This window comes from Rhinopithecus bieti, unplaced genomic scaffold, assembly GCF_001698545.2.
Source record: "Rhinopithecus bieti isolate Rb0 unplaced genomic scaffold, ASM169854v2 scaffold_56860, whole genome shotgun sequence".
Classification (NCBI taxonomy): Eukaryota; Metazoa; Chordata; class Mammalia; order Primates; family Cercopithecidae; genus Rhinopithecus; species Rhinopithecus bieti.
In genome coordinates, this window is record NW_016821743.1 from 89,038 (window position 1) to 102,345 (window position 13,308).

Here is a 13,308-nt window from a genome sequence, read left to right on the forward strand (position 1 = left end):
TTTTTTTTTTTTAGACAGAATCTCGCTCTGTTACCCAGACTGGAGTGCAGTGGCACAATCTCAGCTCACTGTAACCACCACTGCCCTGGTTCAAGCAATTCTGCTGCTTCAGCCTCCTAAGTAACTGAGACTACAGGTGTGCACCACCATGCCTGGCTAATTTTTTTGTATTTTTAGTAGACACAGGGTTTCAGCATATTGGCCACGCTGGTCTCGAACTCCTGACCTCAGGTAATCCGCCCGCTTTGGCCTCCCAAAGTGCTGTGATTACAGGCGTGAGACACTGCACCCTGCCTACATTGAGTATTTTCTATTTGCAATTGGTTGAATCCATGTATGGGGAACCCACAGTTAAGGAGAATTGACTCTATGTTAATTCTATTTTAGAAATGTTTTGTCCGTCATCAACTCAGAGACAGAAAATACTGGTGGTGTGGCCTGGTTTTAATTATTACAGGTAACAGCTGATCAAGAGGATTGTCTGCTTTGCAGTGTCATTGCCTAGCTGGTTAATCTGCAGTGACAGGAGAGGGAGGAGGCTACAGTCAGAATTAACTGAGATTAGAGACTGCTGTTCTTTTGTTTTGTCTCTTTAATGATAATCTAGGGCTCCTGTGTTGAAGTAAAGCTGTGGGAGTGACCTTTACAGTAATGTTTGATGACTCCTCTCCCCGCAGACTTCATTGAGTTGTTTGGTCATGAGGTCACGAAGTCCCATCCATCCTCACCTGACATGAGCATAATAAAGTGAAAATCCTCACTTGTCTCTGACATAGATCTGGTTCTATCTGGCATATGCTGTGCCAAATAAACCAGTCTTCTATTACTGGTGACCGCTTTTAGATTTCAGAATTTACCTCTGTGTTACACTGGCCTTTGAGAGGCTAGTTTAGCTGTTAAGAAGTTATAGACTTCAGCAGTTCTAAGAATTTCTAATAAAGCTTATCACTTTGTTGTTTATTTACTATGAGTAACACACACACATACATACAGATATATAAAAAACAGTTACTTCATTATTATCCTATCACTAATTGATGATACATCTACTATTTGAACCATGTGTTTCACTTAGTAGATAAACTCTTTAGTCTCTAGAAAATGAAAGCAGGGACCCCCAAGAAAATGGAAAGAAAGCAGATTTTAAAAGCTTTGTCTTTTTCATAGTTTTACTTAAGGCCAACCTTTGTCGCTTCATAGGTTTCTCTCCCAATGTCAGATGTTTTGGTAAAGATACTGATGTTATACATAGCCTCAAATCCTCATACTGGCTCAGTGTGAAAAATTGAAGGTTTTTTTGGTGAAACTCGCCTTCCAATGTAGAAAATATTGGGGGATAGATTATTTTTTTTTTAATCTTGATAAGCACATACATAATAATCAAAGAAATAACTCACCCGGGCCATGAAAGGGGTAGCAGAGATCAGCTAAAGGTATCATCTTGGAAGGGTCCAATCCAGTTCCTCCCAGCAGCTCCACAAAGTCTCCTATTCCCTCACAACCTGCTGAGGATTTCTAAGGGAATAAAGCAGCAGAGAAAGACACATTTAAACCAATTACAGAAGTCAAACCATTTGACCAACAGCGGGTCCATGAATTCACTCAATCAGCCCTCAACATCCTGGCAATACCGTTTAATTTAACATCTGGGACTCCGGAAATTAAAAGACATTTAAAAGAGAAAAAATCATAAAAATTGCTTTTCTAAATCAGTTGAGTAATCATTTTTTTTAGAAATGTGTGTACATGTTTTTTTCATTTTTTTTTAAGCTCAAGGACTGGAATGATAAAATGGAAATCTGTAAACTCCGTATAAGATGTACGGAAATTGAACCAAAAAAATACTTTACTTTTCAAATCATTTGGACATACATACTGAATCACTCGAATTTCTTAATGCATGCAGTCACAGTTAAGCGAAGTCAAATACCTACATTTTATAAATAGGGCTTTCACATCCGTTTTTCCTTCACCTCATCTCTTCTTCTTTGTAAAGGAACTTTGTGCGCTATTGGAACACATCATTTCTACCAATAAGAATTTTGATTAATTATGAGTATATTAAAGAAATAATAAAACCCTGATTTGGGGCTCAAGTTAGCTACAGTTACCATGATCTTTCTCCTTTCAACTAAAACAAATTTATTTCAAGCTACTCAAAAGAATTCATTCTAAAGCTTTGTGTGGTCCACCATGATCACCTTCTCCTGCTTCCCTTCATTTTTTTTTTTTTTTAATTTTGTAGAGATGGGTCCTTGATATGGTGCCCAGGTCAGTCTTGAACTCCTAACCTCAAGGGATCCTCCTGCCTCGGACTCCCAAAATACTGGGATTACAGGCACAAGCCACCTCACTCAGTCTTTTCATCTTTTCCATACTGTCTTGTCCACAGCAATCCCCCTGCCTTACTTTCCAACACAAACAAAGCAACCACTCTCAGTCCCAAAAGTACTTTGAGCCCCCATCTCCCATGATCAGGGCAGTCTCAAAAGTATGCCACCTGTGCAGTCACATAAATTCAGTGCCTAGAAGGGCTCTATGCTTGGTTTAATGCTCTGTTGCATTTTAATAAAATTGTAATAAGGGCTCTCACATTTTCATTTGTACTGGTCCCCACAATTTTGCCTGTGATCCTCTTCTTCATTGAAGTGTGCTCATTAAGAGATCTAGTGGTATGTGACAAGGTGCTCAGTACTTAACTAGACAGACCTTAACACATAGGAACCAAAATCTAAAATAGAGAACTTAAAACACACACACACACACACACATAAGCACACACATTCAGGCATTTAGAAGGGCACTGACAGGCATGGTGGCTCATGCCTGTAATTCCAGCACTTTGGGAGGCCAAGGCAGGTGGATCATTTGAGGTCAGGAGTTCAAGACCAGCCTGGCCAACATGGTAAAACCCCATCTCCACTAAAAATACAAAAATTAGCCAAGTGCGGTGGCACACCTGTAGTCCCAGCTACTCGAGAAGCTGAGGTAGGAGGATCAGTTGAACCGGGGAGGCAGAGGTTGCAGTGAGCCAAGATCACGTGCCATTGCACTCTAGCCTGGGTGACAGAGTGAGACTCTATCTCAGGAAAAAAAAAAAAAAAAAAAAAAAGAAGGGCATTGAAATACAACTGGAACTAAACAGCAAATTGGAAAATAACATAATGGCAACTGCTTCACTAATGAGCAGGGGTAGGTGGGGATATTTATTTTTAAAGGGCCTACCTACTATGTGCTGGGTTTGATGCTTAGAGGCTTTATATATAATTGCATCAAATGATGAAATAGAGGTTTAATTAGCCCCACTGTATACAGGGCTTCATGTTCTTGTACTGAGAGTGGAATAAGCAATTTATCAGTAAAGGAAAAAAACCTTAATTGCCTTTCCCTTGAGCAGAGGACGTCCAGGAGGAACATCTCTTAAGACTAAATTTTCCACTTAGTTTTATAGGTTCCAAAATTCAGCAGGTGCTGTTACAGGGAAAAAGGAAGACTCAGGAGAGAGAAGTGGGAAATAAAGAAGCTAGAAAGAAATAGAAACTAAAGTGAGGGGGACAAAACAAAGAAACAAGAAAGTTAGGTGCACCTATTCCTTGCTGTTCAACGATTTTTCTCCCTTCTTTGCAAACCTCTCAGCTTTTCTTACAATGTTACAAACTGAGTTATGTGGGGACCTCTGAAGTTCAGTTCCTCAACAGTGATTCCCTAAATTTTTTTGTTGAGGTTCTAAGCCACTACTATCTTTTGCCTAGCTCACAATAATGTACCAAAAAAGTACTTAGCCAGGAGCAGTGGCTCATGCCTGTAATCCCAGCACTTTGGGAAGCCGAGGCGGGTGGATCACAAGGTCAGGAGTTCGAGACCAGCCTGGCCGATATGGTGAAACCCTGTCTCCACTAAAAATACAAAAAAAAAAGAAAAAAGAAAAAAGAAAAAAACCTAGCCAGTTGTGGTGGCTCATGCTTGTAATCCCAGCTACTCGGGAGGCTGAGGCAGAAGAATTGATTGAACCTGGGAGGTGGAGGTTGCAGTGAGTCGAGATTGCACCTCTACACTCCAACCTGGGTGACAGAGCAAGACTCCATCTCAAAAAAAATAAAAATAAAAAGAAGTACTTATATTCCTTGTACCAAATGTAAGATCCTCACACCAACTCAATGTGCAAAATTGAAGGTTTTTTGGTTTTGGTTTTGTTTATTTTGGTGGAACTCATCTTCCAATACGTAGAAATCTGGGAGGTTTAAGAAAATAATCCTGATAGATACATTAATAATAACTAAAGAAACATCTCACCAGGGCCATAGAAAGGGTGGCATGGTCCGACAGCCCATTCATTGCATGGAAGGCACAGTGACATTTTAGACAGCATACATCAGATCATGTTGCTTTCCTCCCTGAACCTCTTCAGTGATTTACCACTGCACTTAAAATAAACTTGAACTCCCTAATGTGGCCTGCAGGGCTCACCACACTCTGGCCCTGCCCATCTCCCTGAAGCTGTCTTATGCCAATCCTCCTCTTCCTTCCATTTCTGGAATCCAGCAAGCCCATTCCTGCCTCTGAGCCTCTGCACTGTTCCCTCTGCTCCCTGTTCTCACAGCTGCTGGCTCCTTCTGATCTGTCACTCAGGTCTCACTTCTCAAAAGGTTTCTTTCCTGACCACTTTATCACAAGTAGCCCCCTGCCTCTCCATCCACCCCCATGCTCCCAGTCACTGTCTACCACACTATTCTGCTGCATTTTCTGTATAGCACTTGCCACCATTTGAAATACATGGCAGTTTTGCCTGTCTCATCCCACTTGAATGCACGGTCCCTGTGAGCAGGACCTGTCTTGTTTATTGCTAATTTCCAGCATCTGCAATAGTGCCTGGCACATGCTAAGCACTCAAAAAATATTTTGTGAAGAAACAGATGCCTAAAACACTGTAGGCTCTAAATTGTTTGGGAGGAAACACCAAGATTACCTCGATAGCCCCAATAACTCAAGTTTAGATCTCCTAGTCTATGCTCACACCTTTCATCTTCTATATTTTACATCAAGAATGACATACAAATAATATCGAGCCAGTAAGACTGTACCAAAGATACCCAAAAGTGTCCTTATCAAAGGACTATTCTTCCACTAAGAAAAAAGCAGGCACTAGTTCATGAATTTAGGGCTTAAAGGAAATTGGATATACTCCTTTTTTCAGTCCTAGTTCTATTTATTTGGTTGTCACTAAAATCTGTCTGATTAGGAATTATGACTGCCTTTGATAGCAGCAAATACATGAGTTATCTTAACCTAGTCATGTGAGAAAGTAAAAGGAAATGAGGATGACTCAGAGGGAAAATGCTGCCAGTGCAAGAAAATGCGGTCAAACTCAGCCTGAATTTTAAGGTCCATACAGAAGTTTATTCGAAAATAAATTGATAGGGATTATCCGCTAATATTTTTTAGGCAAAATGTATTGAGTTAAATGTCATGCCAAATACCTTTCAAAGCTTTACTGTATTTTGCAATCTAAAAATCCAATTTTGTATTTTATGCTACAGTTAGCACTCCTTCACAACACAGTTCTGTCAATGAGATACTTCCTTGTGTCAAAAGAAAATTCCAATAATCAGAAAAACAGCTGTGTAGATGACTCACACTACGTTCTGCTAGGAGAGAAATTTTGTAAAAGAGGCAAGTACAAGAGAGTTCAATTGTAATTATATACCACAACTTTACCAATTGAAAACATTTCTTACATCACAAGGAAAGTATTCAAGTAGTCAGAAGGGGCACCTGAGTATGCAACTTGCCGCATAACTGAAATAGAAGAGGGGCTTAGTCAAAGCAGCTAGGGCAAACACATGTGAGATTTAAGAGCTCATCAGAGCGACCTAGTGTCCAGATTTGCCCTGTATGATTGCTTCTCCTCTGATTAAAGCTGTGGCCTTATCAAATGGTTAGGAAACAAGTAAACAACTCACCTTTAACTGAAGACCATTTACGTGTCCCAGGGTGAGATCAGATATTTTGATCACCACAGGATAAATTATGGAGAAGCTGCAGTTTCGATGCTGGTGTGGAACTATCAGGGTGAACTTTCCATTTGGAGTCTGAGAAATGACATTGCAGGCTTTGTAGAAAGGAAAAAAAAAAAATTCATGTTTCCATTACTTGGTTTGCTGGGTTTTTATAGACATTTACTGTATCTTATTCTAGGGCTCCTGTTCATGATCTAGGGCCTTCTGCCCAGGAAGAGAGCATATATACCACAAAAGCAATTTGGAGACAGAAAGGATTTGGGGAACAAAAACCATCAGTGACACGTGGATATCGTCAGGAGGCCCTGGGCTGTGAGGGGGCTTCTAATGTTAATCTTAGGGGGTTACCTTGTTTATAACAATCAAAAGACATAACTCAGCACCCAAACAAATACTAGCTGGTATTAGTTCTAGGAGCACTTGAGTTAACTAGAGTTCAGCTTAAAGCTAGGAATGTGGAAAAATCAAGGCTTAATGGTGAGTCCAAAACTCAAACTCTATTTTTAAATAATAAAGTAAATAATTAATTTTAAGTATGTTTTCATTCTTATTTATTTTCCTTTTTTAAAAAAAATTTAATTTTAATTAAAACTCTTTATTTTAAGACTGGGGGCCTAGGATGCAGCTCAGCAGCTTCACCATGGCCCCAGGCTTATTTTAAGTACTTTTCTTTTCTTTTTTTTTTTTCTAAGGCGGCATCTTTCTCTGTCACCCTGGCTAGAATGCAGGGGCGCAATCTCAGCTCATTGCAACCTCCGCCTCCCGGGTTCAAGCGATTCTCCTGCCTCGGCCTCCTGAGTAGCTGGGATTACAGATATGTGACACAACATCCGGGTAATTTTTGTATTTTTAGTAGAGACAGGGTTTCACCATGTTGGCCAGGCTGGTCTCGAACTCCTGACCTCAAGTGATCCACCTGCCTCGGCCTCCCAAAGTGTGGGATTACAGGAGTGAGCCCCCGCGCCAGGCCTATTTTAAGTATTTTTCTAATAGTGAGAAAATAGGCTGAGAAAAAAAGTGAAAGACAGTAGTCTTAAGGCTGATAAATATTTGCTGCATGTTAAGTGATAAGTTAACTAAAAGGTGCATTTTTAATGTTTATTTTACTCCCAAGAACTTCTACAATTTTTTGTTTTATATCTCAAATCTAAATTTACAACACATTGGCCAGGAGTGGTGGCTCACGCCTGTAATCCCAGCACTTTGGGAGGCCGAGGTGGGTGGATCACGAGCTCAGGAGTTCATGACCAGCCTGGCCAAGATGGTGAAACACTGTCTCTACTAAAAACACAAAAATTAGCTGGGCGTGGTGATGGGCGCCTGTAATCCCAGCTACTCGGGAGGCTGAGGCAGAGAATTGCTTGAACCCGGGAGGCAGAGGTTGCAGTGAGCCGAGGTCGCACCACTGCACTCCAGCTTGGGTGACAGAGCGAGACTCCACCTCAAATAAATAAATAAATAAATCTATAATACATTAATTAGTCTAGATATGAAACTAGAAGCATCAGAATTTGTACTTTTTTTTGTGATTACCGGATGAATCAACATTCATCAGAACAGATCAGAAACACCTCTTGCCTCCTTTTCATATTTTTAATTATACTTACTTTCAAAAAGAACTGAAATTCCTTGATGGTTCTAGGAAGTTTCTTTTTTTAATATGCTTTTTAAAAAGTTTTAATACAGACAGCGTCTCACTTTGTGGGCTAGCCTGATCTTGAACTCCTGGGCTCAAGTGATCCTCCTGCTTTGGCCTGTAATCCTGCTAGGATTACAGGCATGAGCCACTATGCCTGGCCCAGGAGGTTTCTGATTTCTAACTAAACAAAATATAGGGGAAACTCTTTATTTTGTCTTCTAGAATTATTCTATTGCAGTCCTCAGGAACAGTCTTTTTGGAGGGCTTTTTCAAAAATTCTTTTGTTTTTTCAGAACTAGAAATCAAAAGATCAGTAGTACATTATTCTTTGGCAGATTAGGCCCCATCTTTCAGCCACATGAAATGTTAATATTCATTCTATTGTATGCAAAAATGAGTGATATGTGTTCCTTTTCTAATTTTTTTTTAACAGATTTTTCTCTTAATGGGGAAAAAAACAATTAGCAGATGAGTAAACTCATTTATTTATTTATTTTTCTGAGACGGAGTCTCACTCTGTTGCCCAGGCTGGAATGCAGTGGCATGATATCAGCTCATTGCAAGCTCTGCCTCCCGGGTTCACGCCATTCTCCTGCCTCAGCCTCCCGAGTAGCTGGGACTACAGACGCCCACCACCACACCGGGCTAATTTTTTGTATTTTTAGTAGAGACGGGGTTTCACTGTGTGAGCCAGGATGGTCTCGATCTCCTGACCTCATGATCCACCTGCCTCGGCCTCCCAAAGTGCTGGGATTACAGGCGTGAGCCACCGCCTGAGTAAACTCATTTTTATAAAGATAATATGCTTTAGGCCAGGGCTGTTCAGTTGTGTAGCATAAGCTACATGTGTGTCCACCGGAAATGAACTAAATTAGAGTGGTGGGCTCAGAATCAGAAGGTAACATTGAGATGCTATAATCCAACCCTCTGGTCAGGGCATGATATCTGTCTACCACATTCAGGCGCAGGCTGAAAGACATGGAGACTTTCAAGCCTGGGCCTGAATATCTCTAAGACTGCAACTTTATATCCGATCCCTCAAGCTTATCCTGGATTAGTGAAATGACTTGGAAGATTAAGGCTTATCACTAAATGCATCGTAGAACCTGAGGAGCTCAGAGCAAGACTTTGGAGAAAAGATTGAATTGTACTCACCATAAATTAGTATACTACCTAACCTGGGAAATAAATTTAAAACTGTGATTTGATATTCATAATAAAGAATAGAAACTATCCTTTAGGTCATTTCTAGTTACAAAAAAATTTCCATTCAAATCATTCCTCAGTTCAAATTTCTTTAAGTCTGTGCAATGATACTACTTTCAAAAAGCAGTCTGACTCCCAAGTTCTGCCTTTTGACTGAGAACACTTACGAAAGAGGTTGGGGTCTGTCTTCATGGTTAATGTGAATCCATTTCCTGGTTCACGGACTCGGAAGAAGATCATGGCCACATTCTGGGAAGATCTGATGCTCCTCCTGCTAAGACCAGTCTCACAGAAATCTATGTACCGCTCAGCTGTGGGGAGAGGATGATCCTGGGAACTAGGGAACTTCTCCCCCTTGAGAATCCAACCATCAAATACCTTTGAAAAAAAATACAGACATAGATGCTATCATTTCCATCAGCTCCTGAAGTCTGAAGAGAGTTGAAAAGGGGGAAAAAGTCATCCACCAATGGGCCTTCAGTCATAAGTGAGAACTGACAGTCCACACTCTCTGCCTGCTTGCTTTTCATTTGTACATATTGGACTGTGAGGGTTGTTTGCAAGTAATAGTATTAATTAATTTTTATAAGCCTTAAAGCTTCCGAAGTAAGTAAACTTCCTTATACTTTATCATTTCAACCACTTTGGTAAATAAAACCACAGCCAATGTACATTTTTACCTTGGTCATATTTTCTACCTCTCACCTTCAGAAGAATCCCACAAAAGCATAATTTGGGTTTTGTGCAGCTTCTCTCTTTCCTCTAGTCATTGAAATGTGAACAAAATATCTTGAAAATAGATGCAAAATAAAAAACTGGAGCAGCAACTTTACCTGCTAATGGCTATATACACCCATTTTTCTCATTTTTTTAATATCATCACATATTATTTTAAAATGTCAAGAACTGCTTCAACAGCCAGGCAATGATGGCTGGTATACTACCTGGGACATTTTTCCTTCACTTGTTAAAGTTTACAGTTGAACAAAGGGTCAGAGTCTATTGACCTGACCCTCAAAATCACCACAGGTCTCCAGTTTAATGAGTCCAATCTAGTCCACATTAGCAAAATTACCAACAACCCAGCTACAGATTATTTCTAACGCACGTGACAGGTTCCAAAACAATCCTACTTTGGAGATGTTAATCATGATTATTTTAATTGGACAGTAGAGCTCCATCAGCCATCCCACTCTGCCCTGTTATACTTATGGAGTCTGACGACTGGAATCAGGGAGGCAGTGAGCTTGGGGGTCTTGTCCTCCCCTCCCACCTATCTCCATCTAGATGCCCCCTCGGCAGCCAGTCCCCTCCTGCTCCAAAATCGGGTCACCGGCGCACTGAAGACAGCCTCTGTGCGCCGAGCGTGGACCAGCAGGAGCGAGGCGGGATCAGATGTGAGACGTGTGGGGCGGGCCTTCTAACCAAGACGGCCTGCTTGGTGGACCGCAGCGCTCGAGCTTGTTGGTTTTTAATCATATTTCATCGGCCCCGGATTGCGTCGCAGCGTTCTGCGCTGCGAGTTCAAGTCTTTAGAAGCTCCCCGGGCCTCGAAAGCGCCTAGAAGGGAATGTAAACCATGGCAGCGTCCAGAGGCACCGACCGGAGCCCTACTGGATGTGTATGGCACGAGGTCTTCGGGTAAGGGCGAGATTCTCGCCGTGTGGGGGTCCTCGAGCGCGCCTCTCCGACTCGGGCACCAGCGAAGTGTCTAAGAATTGCCACCGGCTACCCACGCTCGGCAGCCCCACGCTGGTTGCAATGTCCCAGCCCTTTCCAACCCTCCCGTGCCGCCCCCTAACCCCCTCCCCGGCTAGGCTGGCGGGCCGTGGGCGCCTCACCTTCAGGAAGTCGCCGCCCTGACAGTCGATGGAGACCTGGTCGTAGTGGATGGTGATGAACTCCTCGGGCTCGCCGATGAAGAAGGCGGCGCAGTGCAGCTGCGGCCGGTCGGCGGTGAAGGTGAACTGGCCCTGGAGGCTCAGCATGTCCAGGCACCCTGGGGGAGGAGGGCACGGGGCAATAAGTCCCGGGCTGCAGCCGCCGCGGCGCCGGCCTCGGGCGGCCCCTCTCCGCGCGCCCCATTCCCGGGCTCTGTAGCGCCCAGCGCTCCGACTTCCAGCCTCGGCTGCGCTGGGTTCCCGCGCCCGCGGCGCGCCACCTCCTTCCCCTCCCGGAGCGCCTCCGCGGACCGATCCTTAGCGAGGGGCTAACGCGCCCCTGGCGGTTCCGGCCAACCCCTTACCCGAGATGCCCGCGAGACCCCTGCCCTCCGCACAGAGTCCCAGTTTCCCCGCGTCCCAGGCGCCCGCGAGCCGGGCAGCCTCGACTCACGCAGAGCGCGGCGGTACGGCTGCTCCCCAGCCAGCTCCCGCTTCAGGTTGGCGCTGAAGAGCAGGAAAGGATCGTAGTCCGCCGCTTCCCGCAGCTGGCAAGGAACACGGGTCAGTCCGGAAAAGTTCAAGGGCTGGGGATAAAAAAGGGGGCCAGGAGCGGGGCACCCTCCCTGCCACTCAGCATAGCAAATAAAGAGAGAGGGGTAATGTTTTCCCGTGTCGGGAGAAGATGGGACGGTCTTAGACCCTCTCCATCAGGCCGGGGTATCCCTAGCGGCCAGAGGAAGGCAGGCAGGCAGGCAGTCTGGGATGCTCAGAGGCAAGGAGGGAGAACAGGATAGTGGAAACCAGGGGCAAGAGAGCATCCAGCAGAGTGGGAAGAAACAGCGAACCCCAAAAGGCTGCGAGCAGAGGCAGCCTGCCTGCCGCCTAGGGTTAACATGCAAGGAAGGTGAGATGGGTCAGTCCAGGGGCGGCTCACCTCTAGGTACCGGCTTTCCCCTCTTAGAGCCGTCAGGAAGATGAGAATGAAATGACACTGAAGTTTGAAGTTGGGCGACATGCTGGCCTTGCCTCTGCAGCTGCTGTGCTCTGCTCCGGAGGTCCTGGGCTTTCCTTCCCACACCCTCGCGCAGACTGAGAGCTAGAAGCTGGTAGGGTCCCTTTGCTGGGTCTCTTTTATAGAGCAGTGGGGAGCGGAGGCTCTCTGCCCCTTAACTGATCAGAGCTCAGTAACCATGGGTTACCCTGTCTCATTGACAAAGTACGTGGCGATGACGAGGGTCCAGCTCTCAGCCACAAATTTTCAGCGTGGCCCAGCATTATTCACCAAGAGTGATTTCAGTCACTACAACTTAGTGCACTAAAGTGTTGGAGAATGAGGCGGAGACAAAGAATAAGGGAGGGCATTTTGTTGACCTGCCAAATGCTACATTATACTTTTCTGTGGGCATTCAGGGAATTTTCCATTTTGCCAATCAAAGTGACAAAGTTACATACATGCATAAAATACCCAAACATATACAGCCTATATTTTGCAGCCTCATCACATAACCTTGGATGAAACCATGCTAGAAATTGTCGAAGAATTTAGTATTCATGCAATTACTCATGCCTCTCAGTAAGAAACTTGAGGCATTTTCAGCTTTAAAGAGAGGTGGAACAGAAGCAAAAGTCTGATTTTGCAGAATATTGCAGTAATGCAATTATAAGCTTTCTTCCTGCCCCTTACTCTTTGCTTTATCCTGGTCCAGTTTCTTACAGGCATTTCTTTCATGGAAAACTAACTCTGGTGTCAGTGGACTTCTGGATTTTAGCTGAGCTCTGTCACTTGACCTGAATATTTACATGATGTACACACTCCTAGACCAGGCAGCTGTAGCCATGACCTTTGCATCCATCTGAACCACTGGGAGATGAGATTAAGTCATTCCATTTCATGCCTTCAAATACCTGGATTACTTTAACACTCTGGTAGAAAGAACTGCCAGGAAGCTTTATTGTAACTGCTCACCAGCAAATTTACAGGGCTAAAAAGATGACTTAGGGATCCAGAGATAAGTATAAGCTTATCTCTGCTTATCAGAAGAGAAGAGAATTTCTTCTTTGTGTCCAAAATTGTGGGAAACATGAGGATGCTCCACTATTGGCTTTCCTACCCCTTTCCAGTCTCTGCACCAAGCATTGTTATTACAATTATTACAAATAGACCATAATACAGAGTTATAAAGGAAGGAATGGCTATACTTTCCATTTTAAAATACTCAAAATTAAACAGTAATTATCCTGGCAGTGTCAGAACTTGATTATTTTCATGTCAGGACAATTCTGAGCACTGGAGAGGTGGTCTTTTTGTTGGTTTAATCAGGAGGCCTTTCTGCCACAGTCCAACTTTGTAAGCAGTTCTCAGACCATAGACAGTGAGAGGGAAAAGAGTACCTAAAGCTCATGGACACTGACCACCATGTCCTTCTCATCCCAAGGGCTGTTTAGATGCCTGAATTTTAAAAAGGTTATAAAGACACCTGAGAAGAATAAAAGAGGAGGAAAACAAACAAGTTAACCCAAACTTGCTGGCCTCAAACATGCCAGGCCATCTTCAGGTCTATCT

The 13,308-nt window shown here is 43.5% G+C and overlaps 1 protein-coding gene across 1 annotated transcript; it reads right to left on the reverse strand.

The window, feature by feature from the left end:
- Positions 1–1,156: 1,156 nt before the first annotated feature.
- Positions 1,157–12,040, reverse strand: CRHBP (corticotropin releasing hormone binding protein). The gene is made up of 6 exons (XM_017860554.1): positions 11,680–12,040; positions 11,197–11,290; positions 10,704–10,861; positions 9,030–9,240; positions 5,961–6,109; positions 1,157–1,515 (listed from the first exon to the last, which is right to left on the reverse strand). The coding sequence occupies exons 1-6, from the start codon at positions 11,758–11,760 to the stop codon at positions 1,381–1,383; spliced, it is 828 nt and encodes a 275-aa protein (XP_017716043.1). The 5' UTR covers positions 11,761–12,040; the 3' UTR covers positions 1,157–1,380.
- Between the last annotated feature and the right edge of the window lie 1,268 nt (positions 12,041–13,308).